Below are 25,996 nucleotides of genomic sequence, written 5' to 3'. Positions count from 1 at the left end.
CAACTCCTAAATTTCCAATACATCCCTATTTTGAAATTGGAAAGGTGACTTTCTCTCTCTGCTCTTAGGAAATATTATCAAAACTATGTTGTAAAAAAATTGACTAAGCTTTTTGCATCCAAGTCTTAATAATTTAGCAGGAATTGCCAGCATTTTTCCTGAATGTCTAATTGCCTTTTGAATACTTTAAAAATTTGATTCTTCTGAGAATGACTCCTTTATCTAGAAAATAACCATTTGTTGTTCACTTTTATCTCTCACCATTAAAGAGATAGTTATAGTACCTCCTCCACCTTTCTATGATTGCATTGTTTGCAAATAAAGAGTTTTATTTTTGTACTTTGCTGAACCTTCATGATTAATGCCCTTGCCTCCCAGTACTGAAACACATGTAAAATACTCTGATTATTACATCTACTGTATGCCATATTTTACTTTAATTTCTGCACTGTTGTCTTTTGCATTGTCTTATCAAGGCTATTCTCTGTTCTGGCTTTATTATAATCTTCAATGTAAGCATAAATCTGAATTCTTATTTTCCTTGGTGAACATTAATAAAAAAAGGAAAATTCTCCCCACACCTTTATGAGAGCATCCATTTTCTTTATATTTCATTTATTCTTCTAATGGTTTTTGATACTCTCTAAAATGTGTGTCTGTTGGTTTTCTACTCAGTATCAGTTTTCAGTGTGGTCACTTTGTTATCTTTTAATACCTCAGACCCAATATTACTCAAAGATTCTGGGTCCCTTTTCATATTTCTTGTTTGTAGTTATAATGGAAGAGATAATCTTTCTCAGAATAGCTGCTGAAAGAGAACAGCTCTCATTACAATCAATTTATTTTATGTTCTTGGTGTTATTCCTTTATCTGAAATCAACATAGACTTGTTAATTCCATTTTTGCAGGTCTGTGCAAGCTTCTGAAGAAAGCCAGGTCTTTTGGTCCCACAAAACTAATCCCATTTTTCTCTCTGCCATAGCCAAGACTGTCTATGTCGTAGAATCATAGAACCATACAACCATAGAACCATAGAATATCCTGAGTTGGAAGGGGCCCACAATGATCAACAAGTCCAGCTTCTGGCTCTGCATAGGACCATCCCCATGAGTCACACCATGTGCCTGAGAGCATTGTCCAAACACTTCTTGAACTCTGTCAGGCTTGGTGCTGTGGCCAATTCCCCTACATCTTCTCGTGCCCCAGCATTTCATTTACTCAGGAGAATGGTGAGAGTCTAAAGGACATAAAAGGTGTTCCAAGTTCTTCTGATAACGCATCCTATACATCCTTGAGCATTCTTTCAGTAGGAGTGGGTGTCCTGGTGATATCAGTACTGTGGTGTTCCCTGGCTCATTGTTTCAGTTACTGTTTGCTGATAGAAGACCATTACTCAATATAATGCTATGCTTAGTTCTGTTTTCTCCAGAAGCAGCTGCTTTAGGAAGCCACTTTATGACTAAATTTTCTCTCGTATGGCTTTGTTGTGCTCCCCTGCCTTCTCTGTAGTGCTTGGGAGAGTTCTTGACCTCAAAGCATTGCATGTCTCCATATTTTAACTTTTTTTTTTTTTTCCAGCTAATTTCTCCTCCTTATCTAATTGCATGTTTCTATGTTTTGTGACTTTCTTACGATTTCTTAATTGTACATTTTATGGGGTAAGAATGCCAACTTTATGTCAACTCCATCTGGAAGACTTGAAGGTTGTTCCTTCATCTCTTTGCAGCTTATCTTCAAACTCTGTGGCTTTGGAAGAAAGTGCTGACTGCAAAACAAATCATGGTGTCTATAGCATCTCCACAGAGAATTTCTTTCACCATATGAAATTCCCAAGAAATATGTTATTGCTTCTCACCAACAGTAATAGTTGTTCAGCTTGTTTGTGATTTCAAGGGTGCTGCGCTTGGCTTGATCGATACAAATCGGAATGGAGAAGGAATAAGTGGTTACAGTATTGTTGGCTCGAGCTTGACCAGTCAGTTCCACTAAGGAAGATGTGGTTTGAGAAGGATAGCACAATTTCTAAAGCCAGTTCTTATTTGATTTGTCAGATATAAAAGGCCTGTGGACTTCATCATCATTGAAATACATAGTTTGAAACTTAAAATACATTAATTATTACTTCTAAAAATCAAGTAGGATATGGGAGGTCATATAGGGAATGTCTGGGGTTTTTTTAGCACAAAGTTCCTGGTTGTTAAGTGTAAAAAGAGTTTACGGAGAGAGGATATTTTTGTCTCTGGCTTTGTCTAGAAGTTTTCTTCTTTTCCTTCTTTAATGTCTTTATTAAATAAGTAAACAGGAGTGGACAAAGAGAAAAAAGAGAGGGAATCACAGTGTCATGACAACCCCTGTACTGTGGTTCAGAGCCCATGTCAAATTGTTAGGTGTCAAGAATTCATGGATGGGGGCAAGTGATAGACATATACTACTTTTGGCAATTTCATATCAAAAATTGTGAGTCACTATGTTGATGGTCAAGACTAGACAGTGGATATGAAATGTGAGTACTTTGAGTCAGTACCTGGGTTCCTATAAAAGCATCTATTGAATGCATTTGCTTCATCAAAGCTCAAACCCACAGGTTCACAGAGATGTACTCCTATAGTTGACAGCTCAGTCAATATCTCTCCTGCTCTGTCTCTTCCTGTCATAACATTGATTTCTGTAAGCTAGAGGAAGTAATCCCTAATGACATCGTGTAACAGCATTAAGGAAGGATTGTTTTCCCACTATGCACTTTTTCATGCACAACTTAGAAGTGTATTTCATTACTTACAAACTTTACCTCTTGTAACCCTGTTACATTATGTGTCCTGCATTCTATCCAGATCAGCTGCTTTCTTAATGCTTTCTTTCTGATTTTACACTTTTACGGAGCAACATACTTGGTGATTCCCCTGCATCGTCTCATCACTGCAAAACAATGATGTCACTCTGACATATGCTGTTCTCTCAGCTGCCAGGCAAGCTGAAGGATGTGTCATGCAGCCTTTTGTGTGGATGAGAAGACCATATTGTCACGTCATGCACCATCCTTCCACTGCTGGCAACATCACTGCGCTTCGCTCCGTGTCCTAATCCCATGGTCAGCAATGTTTGTTGTTGAGTGGTAAAAAATGCTGCATAGCTGTAATGAAATGACATTCCCGTTAATAATCTGATTACCTACCCTTTTCTGTCTTCCTTGTTCTAATAAAAAAACAAAAAACAAAACCAACAACAACAATAACAAAACCCATCACTCTGCAATTTTGTAGAGCTAGCATCACTAGAAAGCAGGCAGTTTTCTAGGAAGTTTTGGCGGATTTTCAACTTGTATGGTTTTGAAGAAGCCATGGATATTTAAAGTGCTTGGAATTTGTTTAGTCTTATGTTCAGAGTGCTAGCTATGAGTTTCCAGCATAGTATTGGTGTTGTTGAAAAATGGGATGAGGTTTCAAAGGGAGCAAGGAATTGTGTCTATTTATTGCACAGAAGTGAAAATGACTTCATGGGTGAGCAGCACATTTGTAATGAACAGGCTTTACTGGGGTTTGTCTCCCCATGGAGCCAGGTGTGATACCAGATTGGAAGCACAGAGACACCCTTTCCACTGAGCTGACTTCTCTGATCCCTTGAGATGATGTTTGTGAGGAAGAGGCTGTAAAGGATTTAGTATTATCCAGTGTGTGAGGTCTTACCTCACACAGAGAATCAGCATGGCTTTCGGGTGTCTGGGGCCAGACCAGAGGCAGCTATGGATTGATATGTAGGCACGAAGTCTGTGTTGTTTCATGAGATATCACTGGTTCAAATTTCAGACTCTATTCCTCTAAGCACCATTTTTGATCAGATAGTATCAGACAAGTTGTCACCGTTTCTGTTTACTTTGTACACAGAAATTAATAACTCCTCATTTTCTGTGCTGCATTGTTGTGGGATAAACTCAATAAGTAAAAAGAAATAAAACTCAATACTTCAAAAACCAGCTCCCACTGCTCCAGTCTTCTGTGGTTAATGTCAAAAGGACTTCACCCATTATTCGTTCCTGGAGAGTCATGAAGGATATTATAGCCCTTTATAGTATGAGGAGTTAAAACTTTATTTTTCACTTGTGTTTTCTTCAAAAATTCCTGCTGTGAATTTAAAAAATAACAAGTTAACCCAAAGGCCTGTGTCTCACAAGAAGCATCCCCTGAATATTGTTTCTTTTTAACATAACATTGCTGGTTCCTCTTTGCAAAAGTCACAGATATACAAAACTCCATTAAAAAACAAAACAAAACAAAACAAAACAAAAAAAACACACAAAAAACCCACCCCAAAACAAAAAAAAAAAAACAACAAACCACCAAACTTCAGAGAAAGAACTTCAGTGCCTTAAGATCTTAAGAGTTGTCAGCTGTATCTATTACTTTGTTCTGGATTTTTTTTTAAAATTTAAAAGAAAATCAGGGAAATTCCATAGCAAATACTAGAAAAAAAGAAATCTAGATATTGAACGGTGCATAATATATCCTCAATTTCATATCTGCCTATGCATAAACAACTGGACTCTGTATTCTTTAAAGAAGCAGCATCCTTGTAAATCTGATGAACTAGAGACCAGCTGAATGCCAGCAAGGTTTTAGGCCAGAAAACCAAAGAGTCCAGGAACTGGTGGTATATCAGGTGTTTCATGTAACTATAATTGTATTCTCAGAGTACTACAGGTGTAAGTAGATTTTCTTTGAAGAAAAATGGTTGCAACATGACTAAATGTTTTGTGTATGTTCCATTTCTTTTCATATTTTATTTTCTCTATTTATAAAGAAAATACTTTTCTCCCCTTCTTGCCCAGCCAAAAAATTTTAAGTCCTGCAAGTTGAGACAGTATTTCATGTCTTTACCAACGAGCTGCATTTTAAAGATTAACATAGGTTGTGGGAGTTCACAAGTCAGTTCACAAGTACCTTGATTGCGTAACAAGTTTGCAACCATAATAACCCTTTGAAACGTAGAAGAGGACAAATTGCTTAGGTCCCTTGGAAGTGAGGAGAACAGGGACTGTGGGTAGATTTAATTTCACCTAACATTAGCCATTCCCAGTTAGATGTCTCAATTAAGCTGCCTGTTTAGTCTTTCTCTCCAGTGAGTGGATGGAAAGAGACAGGTACTTCCAGACAGTAAATCATCCCATCTCATGATACTTTTCCAGACTAATGGGATGAATTGCCATGCCCATCACAAGACTTTATAAGTTTATTTGGATCTAGAACAAGTTATGAACTTTGCCTTTGTTATCAGAATATATACTCCTTCTTTTTTTTTTCTTTTTCTTTTTCTTTTTTTCTTTTCTTTTAGAAATATTGTGAGAGTCGTGACACTTGTAATTCTAGGCTCTGCTTTTCTTTCACAAATTTGATATGCGGCCTTATCTTGAAGTTCACCTTGACTGGCTGAGGAGTTATTTAGAGACTGTATATGTTCTCGGCTTCTATTGCATACAGTCACTGGTAGCCTTATCCCAAGAATGAAATAGTAACACATATTTCCATGAACTCTCCTGTTGAGCCATGCTCCATTGTATTGATTTCCATGTATTCTTCTAAAAGTTTTTTTTTCCTGTCTTTTTGCCATGTTATCTACTGCGTTCAGTAGTAGGAATCTTCTGAGAAAACAGTTTTTCTGTGAGCTGCATATAAAAAAAAAGCGTCTTTGCACATATACTGCATCATTTGCTCTTCTTTTATCTGTGCCACTTTACTGCTATGAGAAGTACTTTTTTTTCTTGCTCTCACTGGGATTTGGAGGCAGTCTGATGTTTCATCAGCATTCCTCACATTCAGGCTCAAGTCTGGCTATGTACTTGAAGCATTGCACCTGAATCTTCATCAGATTTTCTCCTCTCACACTGACTGCTGCCTGGGCAGCAGTGTGCAGACCACTAGCTTCCCTCTCCATTTTTTCCACAACTTCCATCTCAGATACAAAGCTCACACATCCAGTTTGCAGTTTTATTTGGAAGTACAGTAAACCTTTCTAAAACTTTCAGCAGAACTTTGTGGTCTTTTAAAACAACTGGTGGTCACCTGCAGCTCAGTGAGTTTGACCTCTCTTCACCGGTGGGGGGAATGAGGGAAGGGGCCAGGACATAAAGAACAGCTTGGATGAGCAGGTAATTAGGGCAGTCAGTCTTAATTAGTTTTTAATGGTTGAGGTGGAGTTTTTTTATATCTGCATATGGCTGAGATGCAGCTTAGGAAGCAGAAATGAGCTGGGAAAGCAGAATGGATATAGTTACTTTAAGAGAGGGGACTTGCTAGAGGCTCTGGAGGTGTTGATGGTTGTTTGGTTTAGGTGGTTTCAGTAATGCTGTTAGGGAGCTCTGCAAGACCAGTGAGGAAGTTTATGTCCGGGGGTTTGTGCTAAAGTGCTAATTGTGCCAGAGGGAGCATTCTTCAATGTTCTGTATTTGTGCTCCTTCTTTATTCCTCAAAAGGAGGAGTGATGTGGGAGGTGATTTTAAACAAAGAAAGGGATGTGGCTTAAAGGGCTGCTTATAACCTATGTTCTCCCTGGTAAAATAGCTTGTGAAAATGCAACATCTTGAGACCTTTGAGGTGAAAGCTGTATGCAAAAGCTACTTATCCAGCAGAGAATGTGGTCTGGTTTATGACCTTTTGTGCTAGGCATGAAGAGTCATATTCCTAGAGGTAGGCGGTTGTCTAATTTCTACTGGTTGCAGCAAAATAGGGGAGAGGGTGTGTATGTTTGGAGTTTGTTCATGTATAACTTTTTAAGTCATTTGCTTGAAATATTTTAACTGTTGAAATGAGCAGGACTTGTGGCCTGGCCTTCAGGTTTTTTTCCCAAACGTGGACAAAAGCTTGGATGGAAGTATTTTCTAGATGTTTCAGAATCTATGCTAAATGGTCTGATACAGAAGCTTCTGTGTGTGAGCAGTGAAAGCCTTTCCTCTATAACCCAGTAGTCTGGTTGCCTTGGTGCATGCAAGTGATCTTACTTCTTGGTCTGTGAACGGAGAAGGAAAAAAAAAAATAGCCTGGAAGGATAGGGAAAATAGAAGTTGATCTTACATCTTTTTATATTATTATTTGCAGGTTTTTTAAAGTACCTTCTTAATCATATTGGACAATGGAAGTCATCTTATAAATACTTCTGAAGCTCTAGTCTTTTCTTTTCTGTAAAGTTAAAAAAAAAGTGAATCATCTTCTGCCCTTGTCTTGGGAAGTATTTGTTTGCGGGGTGTTTGTCCTGGAAAGGATTTGCCTGTTTCTCTGTAATATTGCAGTACTGTTTCTCTGTGGGATATTTATCTTTTGGATGTCCTTGAAACTGAGACAGAAAAGTTCAAAAGAGTGATTGCTGTGTAGGAAATGTACCTACTAAAGGTGTTGGAGTAAGTAATGAAACCCAAGACTGGTATTTATGACTGGTATTAAGACTGGTTTAGACAGGAGCAAGATGCAATTTTATTTGATGATACTAAAGGCAGACACACATTTTATATCTATATATATTAATTAAGAAAGGTGTATGGTGCTTGTGGAAAGGCATCTTGCTGGAAAACAGCTTCCAGGTGCTTCTAGAAAAACCTCCAGCTATCTCATTATTCAACTTGTTATTCAGAGATTGGCCAGTCATTCTTCTGAAGCAGATGGAGATCGTTTTTCACAAAGCTGAGACTAGCATTGTGTGCACTTTGTCTTTTCTGAAGTTGCTATCAAAAGAAAGTGTTATTCTGTTACACAGTGTATCTGTGTATTAAAAATGCCTATCCTTTTAAGGGTGTCTAGGAGAAGATAAATACACTATACAGTAATGCTAATAATTAAATTTGTAAAATAACTGCTTTTTGATAGGCTAACAAATACAATTCCAGCAGTGGCTGTTTCTCATTAGTTGGAATGACATGCCAGCTTTAGAATATGTAATGATGTATAAGCCCTGGTGGTTATAATTGGCATAGAAATGTACTATATCCTTGGGTGTTAAAAGCCATAAGCTATTTATTTTCATACTTACAAAGAATGTACTACATTGTGGTATAAATCTCACATGGATTGTCATAATTGCATTTTTTTAGTAATTTATGTCCATATGGTTCAAATATGAATCTGTCCCCCTTATTAGCATCCTGCTGGTGACATAATGTACTGATAAATTAGTATCTCATGTCTGGAAAGCCTATTTGAATTCAGATCGCAGGCAAAAGAAACTTAACCCTGCCTGGTCTTCTTGATACAAGTAGCCTTGTTGTCATGAAGATTTTGTAATACAGAAGCTTTCACAGTATAGTAGTGATATGCTTGCAAGAAACTTGGTTATTGGCTGTGGAATTCAGGGGGTTTGTTTGGTTGCTTTAGGTTTGTGGGGGTTTTTAATTTGTTTTTGTTTTGTGGTTTGTTGTTTTTTTTGTTTTTTTTTTTTTTTGTTTTTTTTTTTTGAAGCACTAAATTAATATAAGTAAGGGGTGTTTTTGAAGGTCTTCTGTTATACCAGGCTCTAGCCTAAACTGGGAGTTGATGGTGTTGAAGTTGATGGTATAAAATAATTTTGAAACCAGAGATTGTGTAATAAAATAATTGTTGAGGTTCTATTAGGTGCCATATTGCATTGATTCTTTGCAGTATCAAAGGCAGTTTGATTGTAAAGTCTATATGTGACACACTTGATATGGAAATATGCTATGGATGTGAAAGTACATGGTATGGTCTTTTCTCTTAGGGCTTTGGGAAAAAAAAATTAGAGAAATGGGTGAAAGAAATGTAGGGATAAATCATAAAGGTTGTTTTTCTTAAAAAGAAAATTGATATATAAACAAGCCACTACGTATTCCAAAAATGAAACTTAGGTAAGATGAAGTGATTCTGAAAGAACAATTCTGCTTTATTTTGTTTTGACGCCCTCCCTTCAATCCTTCCAACCCATGAGAAACACCATGGGTCACTGATCTCCACTTGAACAGTGAGCCATTGACCACAACTCTGACTGTGACCTTGTTGCCAATTCTTTATCTGCTGGTTGGACTGTCTGTCAAATCCGTGTCTCCCCAAGTTGGAGACAAGGGTCTGGTGTGGGACAGTGTCAAAGCTTTTCACAAGTCCAAAGAGATGATGTCAGTTGCTCTTCCTTTACAACATGTTTGCTTAATCTGAGTAAATTATTTGCCTGATGGGTAGTGCTTTGTAGCCTCAGTTTAGGTTGGGGTTTACATTTAAATATGTAGTTTAGGGGACAAACTACAAATTGAAGTGCATATTGAAGTCCTGAGGTTCGAGGCTGAACAGGGCATTAGTTGCAGATTTGGCAAGCTTCCATCTATGTGACTTTAGTGCAAATGTCTCATATTTGTGGTTTCTGGAGGCTCTTGGTTAGGGTTTTGAGTTTATTTTTTTTACTAGACATATTTACATGGTTGAGATTGGCGGAGCTGTCCATGTGTGTTATGGACATGTTGGTGAAAATTTGACGTGTCCTTCTTTTATTTTGCAGAGACCTACAGCCAACAAGACTTCTGGTGCTCCTTCCTACAGCAGATGGTCCAGTTCACAGCCCCATCAGGTAATATACCCTTGTCAAAAAGGATATGAAGCTCAGGTTGACACATGCTTCCCTTTAAAATGAATCTGTGAGGGGATCCAAGAGTGTTACCGCCCTGCACTAGCCCAGCTAGGTCACGCTGGTCTCTGGTGTTGTTGCAGGATATCCTGTAACAAACTCTTGGATACAGTTGCTGCTCATGGAGAAGCTTCTACAGCTGTACTTCTTCTAATGTAGAGGTGCCTCTCTGGTTTGTCAGGGATCCATACTGTGGCTGGATCCCCCTGTCCTTTGCATCTTGTCACTTAAGCTACAAGTGTGTGTGTTTGATGGCCTTTGGCAATGCAGGAGGTCCTGTTCTCCTATGCTAGCCTTCCCCCCACTGCCCAAGGGGTTTTTTTCTGAAGTGGTTATAATGGTTGAAACTTCCAGGAAAACTTGTTGTTAATTGAAACTGAAGCCAGAAACTCTTAAGTGATGGCCAAGAAACAATGTTATAGTTAATGATTCTTTATAAAAATTTGAATGGTATTCAGCGTTTCTGTTACTTTATCAAAATCAAAAAACACTTTTGACTATAGACAAGGCCATGGCTTGCTTTTGTTATTAAAGAACAGTGTATTTCAACCAAAGCAATGTTGTCTTTAAAAACTGTTCAAGTATCTTTTCAGTAGTGATTGTGTTGACATTTCTTTCTTCCAGCCTCTACTTTTGTTTTTTCTTAACTCTTTCTACATATGCTTAAAAAAACCCAACAAAACCAACCAAAAAAACACAAACCACCAAAATCCCAGTAACCCACAAAACCCAAAACCACCACTGCCCCTTGACACTACGAAAATTTAAATTATCATGGTGGACAAAACTTTTATGTGACATGCTGGATTTTCCTTTTGAAGGACTTTTGTACACTGTGAGAGGAAACTTCCACTAAGTTGTGATTTGGCCTCAGGATTAAAGGAAAAGAAACCATGAATTTAATTTGTATTCAGATTAGGATGGGAAAAAATGTGGCTAAGTGCTTCATGGTCTGTTTGCTACCTTTTTCACTATCGTCCCAGTGTTAATAGTTCTGTTTTCACCAAGTATTGTGAGAGTTTTGTGCCTTCTCCTCATTTAAAAATATGGTTCTTTTACTTGCATAGTTTTCCATTTTTTCTGCCTTTTGGTTTTTTGACATTGAATTTTTATTGTTGAGTGTAAAAGTGGAGAATGCGTAGACAAAAAGTGGTTCAGTGGTTATTGTTTGCTCCATCCTAGGACATTAGACAGGGCAAGAAAAAGTTCATGGAGTATAACTAATATGTACAAGCACTGTTCCCCTCTTCCTGTGTGTGTGCAGTTGTCTGTTACTGGGAGACGAATTCCTAAGTCAGAAGAAGATCATCCTAACAAATCATATGAAATGCACCTTATGCTCTACATGCTTGATTTCCTTTTAGAGAAGGGAGGGAAAGATAAGTGAATAATAAAGTTTGTTTGTAGTGTTACAACCCTGTCAAACCACTAGCAGAGTTGAGGGATTAACTACCAGGAATGTTGCTTGTAAGTATGTCTAGACTATCCAACATCTGCAGGGAAAAAAAAAAGTTCTAAGGTATTAAATCATGCCCATGGTAATTTCCCTCCACGTATATTGTACCCCTTACATTTGACTCTTGTTTTCTTTTGTCATTTCCACTCTAATCTTTTCTTTTTCTTCCTTGTTTATTGTCAGCTTTTGTCTTCTGTGGTTAGGGTTTAATAAGCTTATAAACCTGCCTCATGGATATTATAAATGCCAGTACCAACTGTGAGGATGTATAGACTTGCTGCGGTTCCGTTTGGGAGACTGGAATACTGCTGTGCGCTCTCATGAGCTGAGTGGCAAAATATTTGTATTGGATAAGAGATTTGTATTCAGCTTTGCAACTTGCCAGCATCTATATATAGTTTAAATAAACTTTTTTTTTTTTTTTTTTTTTTAAGATGGCTTTCCAGGAAAGAAAAAGATTAAAGTTCAAAATTCATAGTCCGCATTTTCTTTATTCTCATGCAGTGAACCCAGTGAAGGCTTTTCCACATGCATCTTATAAGAATTCACACGCAAACCTAATAGAACTACGTAACTGAGACCTTTGATGCATCTAAGAAATGTTTAAATTTAAATTGATTTCTTCCTTCTTTTCCCCTTAGTTTTTCTTTTTTCATTTCCTCTGTCTATGTGAAGTTGGAAGGTCCATTAGGTGAGAGATTTGAAAGAGTGAGGTCAATGAGTCACAGAAAAGAACACATTTTTCCCTGGCTTGTTTTGCTTTGTGCTACCTAAACATGCTTATATTTTGTATTGGATAAACTGAAGCATGTTTATCTATCTGAGATATACTATCTGGGGAAGGTTTTTACTAAGTTTCTATCAACTCATCACTCTCATGGACACATGGAATTTGTATGCTCAGGGGTTTTTTTTGTTTGTTTGGGTTTTGTTGTTGTTGGTTTTTTTTTTATACGAAGCTGTTCAGAGAATAGTGTTGTTAGGGTTTTTGTTTTTTTTCTTTTTTTTTTCTTTTCCCCCCCACTGCCCCTTGAGCCTGGGAAACTGTCTTGTTGCAGGGGAGGCATCTTTGAAACTTGATTAAGAGGTTCCTTCTGACTGCCCTGGGAAAGAGGCATTAGTACCTGGTTCAAGCTAGGTTTCTTTGAGTATTCCTCTTTCTCGTCAGAAAAAGAAGCCAGTAGTCTAAAAAGTTGATTTTTTTTTTTTTAATTCAAGGAATTAATCTATTGAATTAAGGAATTTGAGGGATGGGCAGGAAAGCCAAACCAAATCTCGGCTTCTGATCTGTCATCCATGGGCTGTGTAGGATCTTTAGTCTATCTTCAGATGTACTAATCTGGCTTGAGAGATGGAGTCAAGGAGGAGATGCAGATGCTAATGAGCCAAAATTGCCTACACTATGTTCTTGGCTAGTGGCATTGCTTGATGTGTGAAGACGTCTGCAGCAATTTTGTGAGAGGCTCTGAACTTAGTCCTTCTGTGGTACTCTGAAGGCTGCTTCCTGAAGTGCAAGTGGCTCTTACCACTGATGAAAATGAATGAGGAAGTGGCACTTTATCAGGGATGATGATATAGCTATTTCTAACATGATGCTGCTTTTGCTGAGTGGGATGACAGCCAAGGCAGAGCTTCTTATAGTGATGGCACATCTTCGTGTGGGACAGTCTGTCTGTCATTAGGTATCACAGGTACACAAGCAGGCTGGGACTCAGCTTTGCAGCTCAGTTGTCGCTGAAAGCAGTTTTAACATTAACAATTCACTCATTACTGGTAATGACTTGAGAACTGTGTGCTAGTTAAAATGAAGAAAATTAAGAGAAAACCTCTCTTTTTTCCATTAAAAAAAAAAAAAAAAAAAAAAAAAAAAAAAAAAAAAAAAAGAAGAGAAGAAACTATATATTTCAGATGCCAGCTTAAGGTCAAGGCACTGAAAGAAACCACAGATAAAATGAGAGTAATGGGAGAAGGATCCTCCTAATTTGCCATGTCCTAGCTGTTAATGAGAGGCAAAAAGTCAGTAGCACCTAGTCAGATCTCACAAATAAATCCACCTTGTATGCAGGTAGAATATAACGATAGGCTGACTTTTCTTGCTCATGAGCACACTAGGGAGCTGGTGAAATCTGACAGTTCATTTGGTCTCCACTGTCAGCTGGCATCTTAGTGGCAATATTCCAGGTCTCTTGCACAAAGGTTGTTAGCAAGACTATCTTTAGAAATGCCTAGATTATATTACCTTCTAGAAATATTTGAATGCCTCTTCAATATTAGGTGCTAAATGAGCCTGCAGAATAACTGGCATGTATTAAATGCCATTAAAAATAATATAGAACATTTCAGCATCTTTCTCCTCCTCATATCTATTAGCAAGGCATTAGTTTATGAGCTAATGAAGTAAAAAATGCAGAAAGTGAAACTATGTCCAATGGGCCACAGGGCAGGAGGGCTCTCAGCTGTGATTCCATAATGTTCCTCTGTCTGGCTCCGCTGCTGCTTTGTTACAGAGTTATTGCTCTGACTTTCTGGTAGAGGCAAAACAAGCTCATTGCTTTCTTGCTGGTAGTCAGAGCTTTGTCCATTGCTGAACTTGGCATCAGTGCTTTAAGGCCAGAATGTGGTTTTTTTCTTCAATATCCTGCTCCTTAAACAGAGGGATAAGTGCTATATTTTAGTACAAAGCGGTTAGCAGTTTCTCAGAGGAATCTGGGCAGACAATGGATGTTGATAAACATTCAGTGTAGTGTCTATATTTCAAACAGCCAAAATAGCTTAGCTTTCCGTACGATAGTTTACAAGACAGCTTCTTTGTGACAGAGATGATGGAAATACCAGTATACCAGTCAGGAAGGCAGAAGCTAGGAAAGGTGATATTCCAGCTATACTGTGGCAGCTGTTTCATTGAATTTCAGGTCAGAGATTTCAGTATATGTAATTTCTGTCTCTGGCTTTGTCCCTGCTGCGTGTGTCCCTGATTTCCCTTGCCTTGTTTTTGCCCTTGTATTCATCCTGTGTATGTGTTGGAACAGTAATGTGTTGATAAGAAGATAATTAGACAGGTGTCTGTTCAGTAGGCTTTTTCATAGTGCACAAGGTCAAAATGAACCTTGTGATTAATTGTGCAGCATGAGAGCAGAGAACTTATTTAGTTTTAGGAAGCCAAACTAGGTATGGCTTCTGGTAGCAGTTGGGATTGTTGTAGTCTAAGACACTCCAAGTGGAATTCATGACTACTTGGAGCAGGAAGATGGGTAACAGTGAGTTCTGGAGGCCTACCTGAACACAAAGATAATCGGAGCTCAGAAGATCCATTCCTGTGTGTTTTCTTTTAAACTGGTGGAAGATAGCTAGTTCTAAATACTAAATAAAGAGTAATAAATAGTAATGTGCTCAGCTGCTTTGAATCTTATTTGTTTTCCTTCAGCCTCAAGTCTGACTTGGAAAAAGTCAGTATTGAGAAAGTCACAGTCTCCCTGATGACTCAGCTCTTTGCTTTTCTGCTGAGCACTGCATACTGTGGCAGTAAACTTTAGGTTATGTGCCTGTCCACTAGAAAACTTTCTGAGAACACCAACAATTTTCCAGAAGCCACTGAACAGCTGTCAAGTGGCAGCAGCATTCCTTCGCTGTTGACCTAGGTTTGAGCTGCACCAGTGTGCTCATCTAAATGACATTGACTTAGTCCAGCTACTAGGGTTAAACCTTATTTTTAAGGGTCAAATGAGATCTGGCAACTTTCCAAAGGCAAATCAGACAACCCAAGCCACAGAAACATGTTCCTTCCTCCTGCCACTTGGTGTTTACCCCAAAAAAGTAGCAAAATTCAATGAGCTTAATTAGATTTAATAAGGGAAATTTGCCAGTTTTGCAATAAATGGAGTGAAAAATCCCTAAATATCTCCTTTCCATAATATGTCTTTTCAGAGCTAGGCATTCCTCTTTACCATACGTCATCATGGTTTTGCAACATTGCATTTCAATCCTAATTATGTTTGGATAAGTACATGGAAAAATCAAGTATGCAATGATAGAAGCTGAACTTTTTGACATGTCAAAGGGACTCATTGAATTTCGACAAGCCTCTGTTAGGTTTACCTTAGATCACTCATTAAATTTGAATTTGAGGTGGAGATAGTGCCTTGCAAGGCCAAATTTAACTAGCTGAACATTTAGAAGTGTACTTATTCTTTTTTTATATCATGTGTTGCACTAAGTTCACTGAAAGTTTGGAGAATTTGCATATCTGTGATCAGCACTCCAGGTCTGCTGCTTTTATTTCATCAACTGTATGTGCATGTTATGCACATGAGAGCTTTGTGAGATTTTGTCTATGCTTGATAAGGATTGACCCATGTATTAGGACAGTCTTTAGTGGTAGTAGACAAAATATTAGCGCCTCTCTTTTTTTTTATCTTGTGTGTCTCCCCTCTCATACACTTGTCCATCTTTTCTGCTGCAGTGTGGTAGGTTCAACTGAAAACATGATGTTAAAAGTTCTGCTTTCTAAAGTTTGATGCTTCCTCATTGAAATCTGTGAGCTGCTGCTTCTGGTGTGATGTTTTTTGTAGGACAGCATAAGGGAAGATTGAACCTGGCATATGTTTTGTAAAGCCACAGGAATCTGCACTGGCAACCCCAACTTCACCAAGGTCATGGGCAAGGGCAGAGTTAATCTCAGTGACTGCTTTGCAAGTAACAGGAGAGCAGGGCACACTGAGTTGGCTGCTCAGCTAAATGCATCACTACACCAGGATGTGTAAGCTATTTTTATGGCGTGAAGATAACTCAGCCAAATGAGACTCAGGAGCAGTTGTGTCTGTTGCCAACCAAAGTACAACATAAACTTAGCTTTGAAAAGTTAAGGCTTTTATAAATGAAATAAGTAGGGAACTAAAAAAGGAAACTGGTGTTTGTTTGGGGTTTTTTTGGTTTGTTTTTTGTTTGTTTGTTTTTATGGCCAGTGGTAAATGTAAATGTGTGCACTGTTATTCAAAGGTTGCTCATCCAAGTATGCTACCTGTTGTCTGGACATAATCACCAGGCAGCTGATTGAATTGAACATAAAGCTGTTTTGTAAGCTCCAATAGGGTTAAAGCCTGTGCCTGGAGGGAAGCAATGGTATTCATAAGATTCAACCCCGTGGTTTCTCTTAACTACTTGTGGAGAAAAACTTTGTGTCTGACACAACTACTAACACAGCAGGATGAAGACTGATGGTATCTTTAGAAAGGACCCAAACCTAAGCATAGCTTCTAGGTTCCTCCTTTTAAGAGGATCTGTTTCATGATCTTGCCAGGCACAGAGGTGAGGTTGGCATGGGTCACAGGGTCCTCCTTTCTTCCCTTTTTGTACATGGGTGCAATGTTTCCCTTTTTCCAGTCACCTAGGACTTCACCTGACTGCCATGACTTTTCAAATATCGTGGAGAGTGGCTTTGCAGTCAGCCAATTCCCTCAGGACTCTGGGATGCATTTCATTAGACCCCATAGACTTATTTACATTCAGGTTCCTCAGGTGGTTGTGCACCTGTTCTTTACTTGCAGCAGGAAATGTGGTTCCCAACATGCTCTCCATCCACTTGAGAGTCATAGGAAGAGAAGTTGCCATTGAAGACAGAGACAAAAAAGTTGTTTAGTACTGCAGTCTTCTCATCTGTTATTGCCAGTTTTCCAGTATTGTTCATTGGAAAGAATACACCTTCTTTGACCTTTCTTCTCTGTTTAACAGCCCTGTAGAATCCCTTCTTGTTATGCTTTGCATCCCTTGCCATTCATTTCCAGCTCCACCTTGGCCTTCCTCACCCCGTCCCTATACACCTGAGTGTCATCTCTGTATTCCTCCCAGATTACCTGTCCTTGCTTCCACTGTGCATTTGCTTCTTCCCCTTTAGTTTGACCAGCAGTTCTCTACACAGCCACGTAAGTCTCGTGCTTTCCTTGACCTGTTTCTTGCTCATGAGGATTGCTAGCTCTAGGACTCTAGAGAGGGCTTCCTTAAAGGTCTACCAGCTCTGTTCTACTCCCCTGTCCCTGAAGGCAGTCTCCAGGGGTTCCTATTGATTATCTTTCTTAAGAGCTGGAAGTTTGCCTTCCTGAAGTTCAGGGGCCTAACTTTACTCGTTACTTGACCCATATCTCTTGGGACTGCAGACTCCAGCAATGCAGGATCACTGCAGCTTGGTCACAATTAGCTCTCTTACGGTGGCCATGTAAGGGACTTCTAACACCGGGGTAAAAAACACAGTTGTTGGTGTCTGTGATTTTTCAAGAATAAGGCTAAACTTTCTCTCCTGTGCAGATTTTCTGGTCAAGGGATGAGCTTATCCCAGAGCTCAAGGAATAATTCAGTTAAAGTCAATCAGTTGCAAGATGTGTGTACATTCACTATCAGGCTTAATTAGTTTTGTTGTTCACACAGCTACACAGTTGAATTCTAACAAAATTCTATAGTAGATTGATTGAATTCAGAACTCTTTAAATCTGTGAGTCTTTTAAGGAAACAATCTCCTTGCTGCGTCTAGCAACATTATTCTTGACTCTTCCCAAGGTTCAGATCTTGTCATATAAACTTCAGATAATGTTATTTGAAGCTGCACATAATCTTACAATAGGGTCTTTTCATTATGTTATCTGTAGTATCCCTGATGTGTTGACTAATAGCAAAGATTGACAAAGTGTGTTACACACAAACATCTTGCCTCATGTTCTATTAAATGTGTAATTTGATATCTTCTGTGGTAGATGTCTTCATTTTGACTTTGCTATGACATCTTAAAAGAAAAAGAAGCTGCCAACAGATGATGTTTTAACACTTGTCAGCAATTCATCATGTTTCTTCTTACTTTAGATTTAATTGTTCTTGGAATGAACAGTTCAGAGGGACTGTTTTTTAAAAAATTCTGCTTTCTGGTTAATGCAATCAATTTGATGCAGACGATAATTAGAATGATAATTGCAGCCTACATGCATACTACTGTATCCCCCCTGCTTTCTTCAGTGTTCGAATGTTTTTAAAGATTGCAAGATAGGTGGGAGCAGAAGAGTTTAAGTTATTTTTAGGGGCCTTTTGCTCCCTTGTTCTAGTATTTAAAAGTAACAGATGGACTTTCCTCTTTGTGCCTCTCATCTTTCATGCTCCTGAAGCCTTACACCTGGAAAGGAAATGCAACCAGGAGACATGGCTGCATCCACCATCAGCTGCACTAACAAAGGGATTGATGGTTTTCCAGAGCAAACATTAGTTGAGGAGGAGGGCTAACCTTTGGAGGAGAAACAGCTGGCATTGGGCTGTGTTCAGGGACTGATCTGGGGCTGGGGGCATGTCTAGGGAAGACGGTCAAATCAGGGCTGGTGGCATAGAACCGTTACTCTGCCTTTCTAAACAAGGTCCAGGCAAAAAATTTCTTTAAGGGCCTTTCCCCTTTCTTGTCTTTTACATGAAGGAGAACAAAGCTGGCTGATGGATTGTTTTAATAATCTAAGTGATGATCATTCTGTTTGATAATTAACCATGCAAATCTGAAAGAAACAATTGGTGGATCAACAAAAATAAATCTGCAGGCTACATTTGGGGAAATAGCTGAAAAAGCTAATTTGGTTATAAAGATAGGTTATGCTTTGTAATGAGAAATGACAAGGCGTTTTGCTGCAACTGTCATGGCAACTTTAGAGCTTCTTTATATAGTCTAATTTAAAATGTATTTACCCCGTAGCAATGAAATTGCAATCCATGTATGATTCATAAAAGCTGGAGATGGAAAATATCTCTTGAACGGATGGACCAGTTCCTCAAAGGATACAATTCAGTTCAACTCAAAGCCAGAGAAACGGATATTCTCTGTCTTCTAAGTCTGTTTGTTTGTCCTGGGTTTTCTGTGCATGGACTCTAAAAAGGGTCCCTTTGTTTAATCTTGGAGCTGGTCTTGGCTAACAAGCATTTGCTAACTAGAGATCTCGGTATTTAAGTTTTCTTCAACAGCTTGTGAGCTCTATTGTCTCCTACATGGCTGCACATAATCCTGAATAGTCATTGAACACTGATAAAATTCGGTTATATCAAGATGCTTGTTAGTCCTTATGTTTCAAGGCACAGATTAGTTGCCTACTGAGTTAAGATCTTAATTGTGTGAGTGCTCCATTTTTGTTCCATCAAGCTGTGTTGATATTTGAAATCAAACTGTAATCAGGAAATGAAAGCCTCCTTTTTCCCCCCATTCTGTATTAACAGTGACTCAGTTACTTGTTAATGCAAAGCATTGGTGGCAGTTGTCTGAAAGGCAAGAATATGGTGCTAGAAAGAAAATGAGACTTTTATATTGGTGATTTAAATCTATGTAAGGTTCAGGGTGCTGATTCTCTCAGCATGTTTAGAGATGTTCTTTCATTCTGATGACCAGCTTTTAGACTTAGAGGGCAATTCTTTGAGAATTTCATGATGTCTTCCTAGCAGAAGCTAGTTAACTTCCCCAAAGTCACCAAAGCTTGCATTACATGATCTTATCCATAGTTTGGTACCCTATCCAAAATTCTGTTTTCAAGGTCCAGATGAATATCTTTATTGCTCTGCCAGTGTCTGAGAGCCTTCTGTAGAGTGACCATTACCCTGCCTGGGAAGTGGGATTTCAGCTTTCACTGGGATTATTTTAAAAAGCACCAATGTTTCACACATTTGAGGGATGGCATTGTTAAAAACACCAATGGCCTATGAGCAATCTACAGTAATACCTCAAAGTCCACCCATGTGGGAGGCCAGGACCTTAATTCCATTCTAAATGAAATATTCAGGTTTTCGAAGAAGGGAATTGAAATAGGAATTATGTAGGCAAAGAACTAGAAAGAACTATCCTGTGTAAACTTGACTTACATATTGTCATAAAAGCACTGTATTTCTTGCTTCAGCTGTAGTGGATGTGCAAGACAATTAATGTACCAGGGCAAAGTCTGCATAGATGTAGAAACTTGAGTTCAAACTTTGAAACCAAAAGCCACTAAGAAGTTATTTAAAATGCTGAAGTAGTGCAAACAAAAATCCTGCAGGCTTCAATGGAAACATAAAGTTGTGACCAACAATATCAGGAAAATGGCACTCTGGAAAGATGAGATGTTTTGTTGGTTTCTTTTTCTAGTAAGTGTGAATGGTGAAATCTGAATTCCCAAGAATGAATGGCAGTGCCTCAATGGATAAGATTGATTTGAATCCCTCTTCATGCACAGGTTAAAATGTGAATGTCAACTGGATTGTTGCAAAATTTAAAAAGGGAAAACTAGAGTACTGTTCAGGACTGCAAATGTACCCATCAAAAACTTGTGGAGGAAGATGATAATCTGGCAGAGTATGCTAATGAGGCTTAGATTTAATGCGCACAAACTTTCTTTCCATGGTTTACATTTATGGACAGTGGAAGTGGTAAGGAAAATCATGCTGTGTGCCTTCATAACTATGGCTGGACTGCAGGGAGCAGGGGGGAAAATTGTTGTCAATCCTCCTAGTGACTTTTAGATGGACCTCCAAAGACTAGACAAAATTCTAAACTGCTTAGAACAACTGAACTCTATTGTGTCCTGCAGAACAGAGCTTGCTTATCCTGCTAAAGATTGAGCTCTGCTTGTACCCATCTAATAGGAATATTGAATCTTGCATGGAGTGCAAGCAGGACTTTGATCAATATTGCACGCATTTTATTTGAGGACCTACAGCAGAGGCCCTACACTTAGAAAAACAATTGAAGTAGGTCTTGGGAACACTTGACAGAATATATAAACAGATGATGTTATGGTCTCAGTGGAAATCTAGCTGTATTGAACTGAAAATAGACCATACAAGGAGAAAACTGAAAACTGTAGAATAGTTGGTCCTTGTAGTGGGACACGATATGCAGTAGGCCAGCAAGCTCTGTTTGGGTTCCTCTGGAAAATAAACCTGCAATGAAATATCTCCCTCAAAGAATTTAGTGCTTCTCTCCACACTGTGAACTTCTGAAGGACAATTTTCTCTGTCTTACTGAGTGAAGTATACTACAGGTATCTGATAATAAAAATTAAAAGCATGAATTGTCCAGAGGAGGACATTGCAGGGGATATTCATGGAGTTCCACTTCTATAAGAGGAAGCTTTTAAATATATATATATATATATATATATATATATATATATATGACTGTAAATTCTACATGTCAAATGACTACATATTGACAGACTTCAGGTTGTGAAACATTATTTGAACTACTGTTGTCGTATGTTCACATGACTTTCTGTGTGTTGATTTTTTTCTGGGAATGTTGTGCTAACACTTATTTTGAAACATGACTGAGGAAAACTAAGTAAAAATAGGATTAGGTTCTGATTTCCTTGCCCTTTGGCTACTTGTTTTCAGTTCTAGTCATGAGGCCTAAGTCTTTTATCTCAGGGCAGTAGTCTGGTGTGTTTTCATTTCAGTCTGGTATTTAACTAACTAAATTGTGTTTTGAAGCTGAAACTTCTTTTATCTTAAGCTTTTTTTTTTTTTTTTTTTTTTTTTTTTTAGGTCCAGTTTTCTAACTTCTCCTTAATCTTGTTTCTGCTAGGAAGTTATTTCCCAAATGTAGTATATGAGGAGTTTTATAGTTACTAAGCAATAGTGGCTGTACCGGTCTTGCAGTACAAATATTAATATGAAATCCTCCCTATAACAATGGTTGTAAAACTGTTGATATATCTGCTTTAAGATATATGAGGAACAAAAGAAACAACAACAGAAAAGACCATGTGTTTTGACTGTTATGGTAAATGTCCATAGAGTGTTTTCACATCACAGTTAAGTGGCTACTCTTGTGCCAGAACAGATTCAGAATTCCTCATGTTTAAAGTTGGAGTGATTATTTTTTGTCTTCAGTGAGAAAGCTTTCTTTTAGGGACATAGTCTGTAGTATATTTTATCTCCTAGTGTACTGTGTCCCATTACTGCATAGAAGCATCTGCAGAATCAGAATCAACTTTGAGTATTTAAATCTTTCTCCCATATTGCCCTTGATGTGATCTTTCTCGAGAACTACTCCATTTTGGTCTCTGAATACAACAAAACTAAAACTATTGAAAGGGCTTGTTGAAGAGCCACAAGTAAACTAAACTGAAAGCACCAAACTTTCAACTCTGGCTCATACCTTGTCACTCAGAGTTGTGGAATATGATGCCAGTTTCCTAAAGAGATGCTTGGGTCTTAATGATATTTTTATATAATATATAAATATATACATTTACTGATACATTTACATATATATTGAACTTGCAGCCAGCAAAGGTTCTGATTAAAACCTCTTCTGTAATTTGGAAGTGCCATGAGGAAGGAAATCTGCCTGAACTCTCTCAAGGGATTGGCTAAGTCTTAGGTAAAAGTGGCATGGATCCTGCAACGTACTTGGGTTCCAACATTAGATGTCTGACCTGAAGTCCTTCACTGAAGGTGCCTAAAACAAATTGATTATCTCACTAACGCCTCAGAAAAGAAGTCTACTGAGGTGTGTTGAGTATAATGATGCATATCTAACGCTTGGCTCTGAATGCTGTCACTTTAGTAGGGCTCAGAAGACAGGGTTGCTCACTCTGGGCAGTACCACTCCATGCTTAAATCTTGTTTTGTACCTTTTCCTGGAGCAGCTGCTCATCTAAGGACTGAAGGAGTACAGAACCCACTTGGACATTTACTCTGAATTGTTACAGCTGTTCTACTGTTACTTAAATGTGTGTTATTGTGATCTAAAGGTGAAGACTATTCTAGGTTATAGAGAATATTTTTCACATGTAGGGCAGGTCAGCTTTTCCAGCTTCTGCTGCAGTGGGACAGTAATCCATCACCATGGCATATTGTATTTGTGTCAGTGTACCAAAAAGACAAGTAAGCATTGCACAGACCAAATCTCAAGCAACTTAATGCTTTCCACATCAAAGCCAGAGACTCCTGTTGGCTCAGCTTGCTAAGGCCACTAGATGAGTATCAGGACCCAGCCCAGCCTTGCTTTCCCTTGAGCTGGTGCCTGCAGGGATGTGCTAAAGAGCCATTAGCTCAGGAAGAGGCGGGAATACCACAAGCTTTCCAGTGTTGTTTTCCTGTTTCTTTTTGTCCTGATACTTCTTGTGGTTTCTCACTCCGTTAAAATATTAACTGTAATCTGCTTTTTGATGGTTTTATAGGAGAGCCAACGTTTCTGTGTGTTTCAGAGCTGACAGATGCGTTCGCAGCTGAACCAGCTCTGGAGGAAGGCTTATGCCAACATCTGCCACAGGGAGGCAGAAGCACTAAATCTTAAAATACTTTTAAACCACGTCCTTGATATGTATCTCAGTTTATTAAAACCGTGCTTTGGAGTATCTATAGCTGCCTCTGACATACAAATGCTTGCGGAGAGGAAAATTTTACAGGGAAGAATCCAAAATATCAAAGAATTTTATGCATAATAGGGTTTTACTTGGTATTTTGATAAGGTGGAAGAAACTCTTATAAAAACATGCAAGCAGCAATTGAAGCAAAGACACCCCCCACCTCTGGCAGCAGTTACATGACAGCTTTCCACCCGTTGCATTGCATAGTTATCACTCCTGGTCACTTTCCCTTTGTGACGGCAACTCTAAAGTCCAGATCAGTGACAGTGACACATTAACATTGCAGTAATTGTATTTTCATGCCTGGTTTCCTGTTCAGCTAATAAGTTGCTTGCTCAGCTGCTTGCAGTAATTCAGAAACGCAGCGTGGCATATTCGTGTTTCTGGACTACCTTTTTGGTGAGGATGTGGTCTGATTGCACAGTGATAATTCTCTTAGAGGTTAGCTATAGAGAATTCTAAAAGGTGTGAGTGGTTTAATTGAGTCTGATCCCTTCACAGCGCCACTGAATGCGAATGAAATCCCACTTGCATCCTGGAGAACAGAGTATTGAAAGCTTGGTGGTGGTTTGCTGCGTATGCTTTTTATACTTGGTAATGCACGTGAAAGAAATGGAGAAGGGGAGGCGAAATTCAAAGTGAAAGCTTGTATTTTGTCCTTAATTTGTCCTCCTTTACTTAAGTATCAAAGCACATAAGGAAGAAAGGTTACTCTGTTATCTGAAACTACTGCAGCTCAATACGTACCTGGTCATAATGGAATTTGTTTAAGGACGTGGTATCATCTGTAATGTCAGATGTCCTACCTGTTACCATCTGTGTCAGACTTCATCTGACTGACTGTAAATACAGATCCTCTGCTGTGTTCCTTAGACTGCTGTCTTGGTTAATGTAAGTTGGTGTGTGTGTTGAAATCCACTTAAAAAAGAAATTTCTTCCTGACTAAAGAATGTTTGTGTAAGGAACACCTCTTCTGCCTGTGAAGGGATATTGCAGTCTGTTGCGTTAAGATGAATTACAGGTTTAAATTACAGATTATGGCACTTCAAAGGTGCTTTCTGATACTCTTACAGCAATCAGACATGGAGTCACGATGTTCCTGTGGCTTAGTGGCTCACGAATGAAAAGGAAGGAAAAGGGCATTTGATACCAGAGATGCATTTCTGAAGAGCAGCCTATTGTTTCACTCTCATCCTGTATGCAACCACAAATGCTCTTTGCAGAGGGCAGGCAAGTGCTCCCCCACTTCTGCTGCAGGGAGCTCTGCTAATGTGGGGCTTGTAACCTTCCTCTGCTCCAAGCACTGTCTTTATATTTCAATAGCCTATTGAGCCCATGTCTTTCCACAGCCCAGGGCTTGAATTTGGGATCACATCATCTAGCTTCCACTCTAATTAGGTATTAAATGCACTGGACATTTTCATGTGTTAATTAATACCCAGTGAGACTGTATACAAGGTGATGAGTAAATAATGCATCAATAGATTTACATTCTTTCTTGGGTACTGTGTATATAAAGGAGTGGTTATGCCTGCTTTTAAATGGGGGGAATTTTGATTTTATTTCTAAACTTATGGAAGCTTTGGATTGTAATTAATGATGCTTTTCTAGTAAAATAGCTTTGGTAGGGTCTAGTTTCTCACCTAAAATTATTTTCCTCTTCTTACATTTTCAGGTTAAGTGTTGCTTTTATAATTGTTATTTTCATTTTATTCATTTTTAAAAGTTAAAAGGGAGATAGTGAAAGCAGTTTAACATCCAGGTTCTCTCCTTTGTTTTGCACTTTCTTGTAATTCTGTAATGTGCTTGCAGGAAAAAAAAAAAAAATCAGTGGCATGTGTTGTTCTGCCACAGGCCTTACATACTGGTAAACTCTTCTCCTGTGAAAGATGTGTCAAAACCACTATGAGGAGCATAAAATAAATGTTTTATATAAGTAAGCTGTTTAATGTCCTGTTACAACCAGTAAGATCTATGTTGTCGTGCTAATGCAAGTAATCACTTAACCTTTCTAGCAGCTGACCTTTTTTTCTGCTGTGTTTAGGAGGGTTGCTTTTGTGCATCTCAAGACTGCACAAACCGCTGTGTGACTGTCATGTATCAGAGTGTGCGTCTTAATGTCACATAGGACTGCTTTAATCTCGCTTCTGCTGTTTGAGTATTTTATCAGTTGCTTCAATTCAGAATGGCCTGCCATACTTTTTTGGTTTTGTTTTGTTTTGTTTTTTTTTTACTCTTGACTAGCCATAACAATTTTAACTGCTATTGAGTTTTGCCATTTGATTGACTTCTCTGTTATGGAAATGGTGTGTGACATGCCTGACTTCCCGTTTCCAGGTAAATTACACAAAGACAAAGGAGCCTGGTTTACTGTAATGATACTTCACGTTTTCAGGTATCATGGCTGAGCAAATGGTCCATTGCTTTGATTACAGTGGTCACTGAGGTAATGTCTGACAGGTTTTTTAGTTCCCAGGTGTCTAGATAATAGTCTGTGATAATAATGTTATTGTGCGCTGCTTTTTTATTATTTTATTTTATTTTATTTTATTTTATTTTATTTTATTTTCTGGTGAAATTG

At 38.4% G+C, this 25,996-nt stretch overlaps 1 protein-coding gene across 4 annotated transcripts in view; it reads left to right on the top strand.

The window, feature by feature from the left end:
- Positions 1-25,996, top strand: part of RBMS3 (RNA binding motif single stranded interacting protein 3) — a 703,903-nt gene that overhangs the window by 95,529 nt on the left and 582,378 nt on the right. For all 4 annotated transcript variants that reach the window (XM_066194111.1, XM_066194121.1, XM_066194132.1 and 1 more), the window contains exon 2: positions 9,481-9,549. In XM_066194111.1, the coding sequence (XP_066050208.1) occupies positions 9,481-9,549 (69 nt within the window). The remainder of the gene's footprint in view (positions 1-9,480; positions 9,550-25,996) is intronic.

This window comes from Chamaea fasciata, unplaced genomic scaffold (genome assembly GCF_029207755.1).
Source record: "Chamaea fasciata isolate MVZ Bird 193981 ecotype frontalis unplaced genomic scaffold, bChaFas1.0.hap1 SCAF_1, whole genome shotgun sequence".
NCBI lineage: Eukaryota > Metazoa > Chordata > Aves > Passeriformes > Sylviidae > Chamaea > Chamaea fasciata.
Note: the sequence above shows the minus strand (reverse complement) of the source record. Positions and strands in the feature narration are given on the sequence as shown.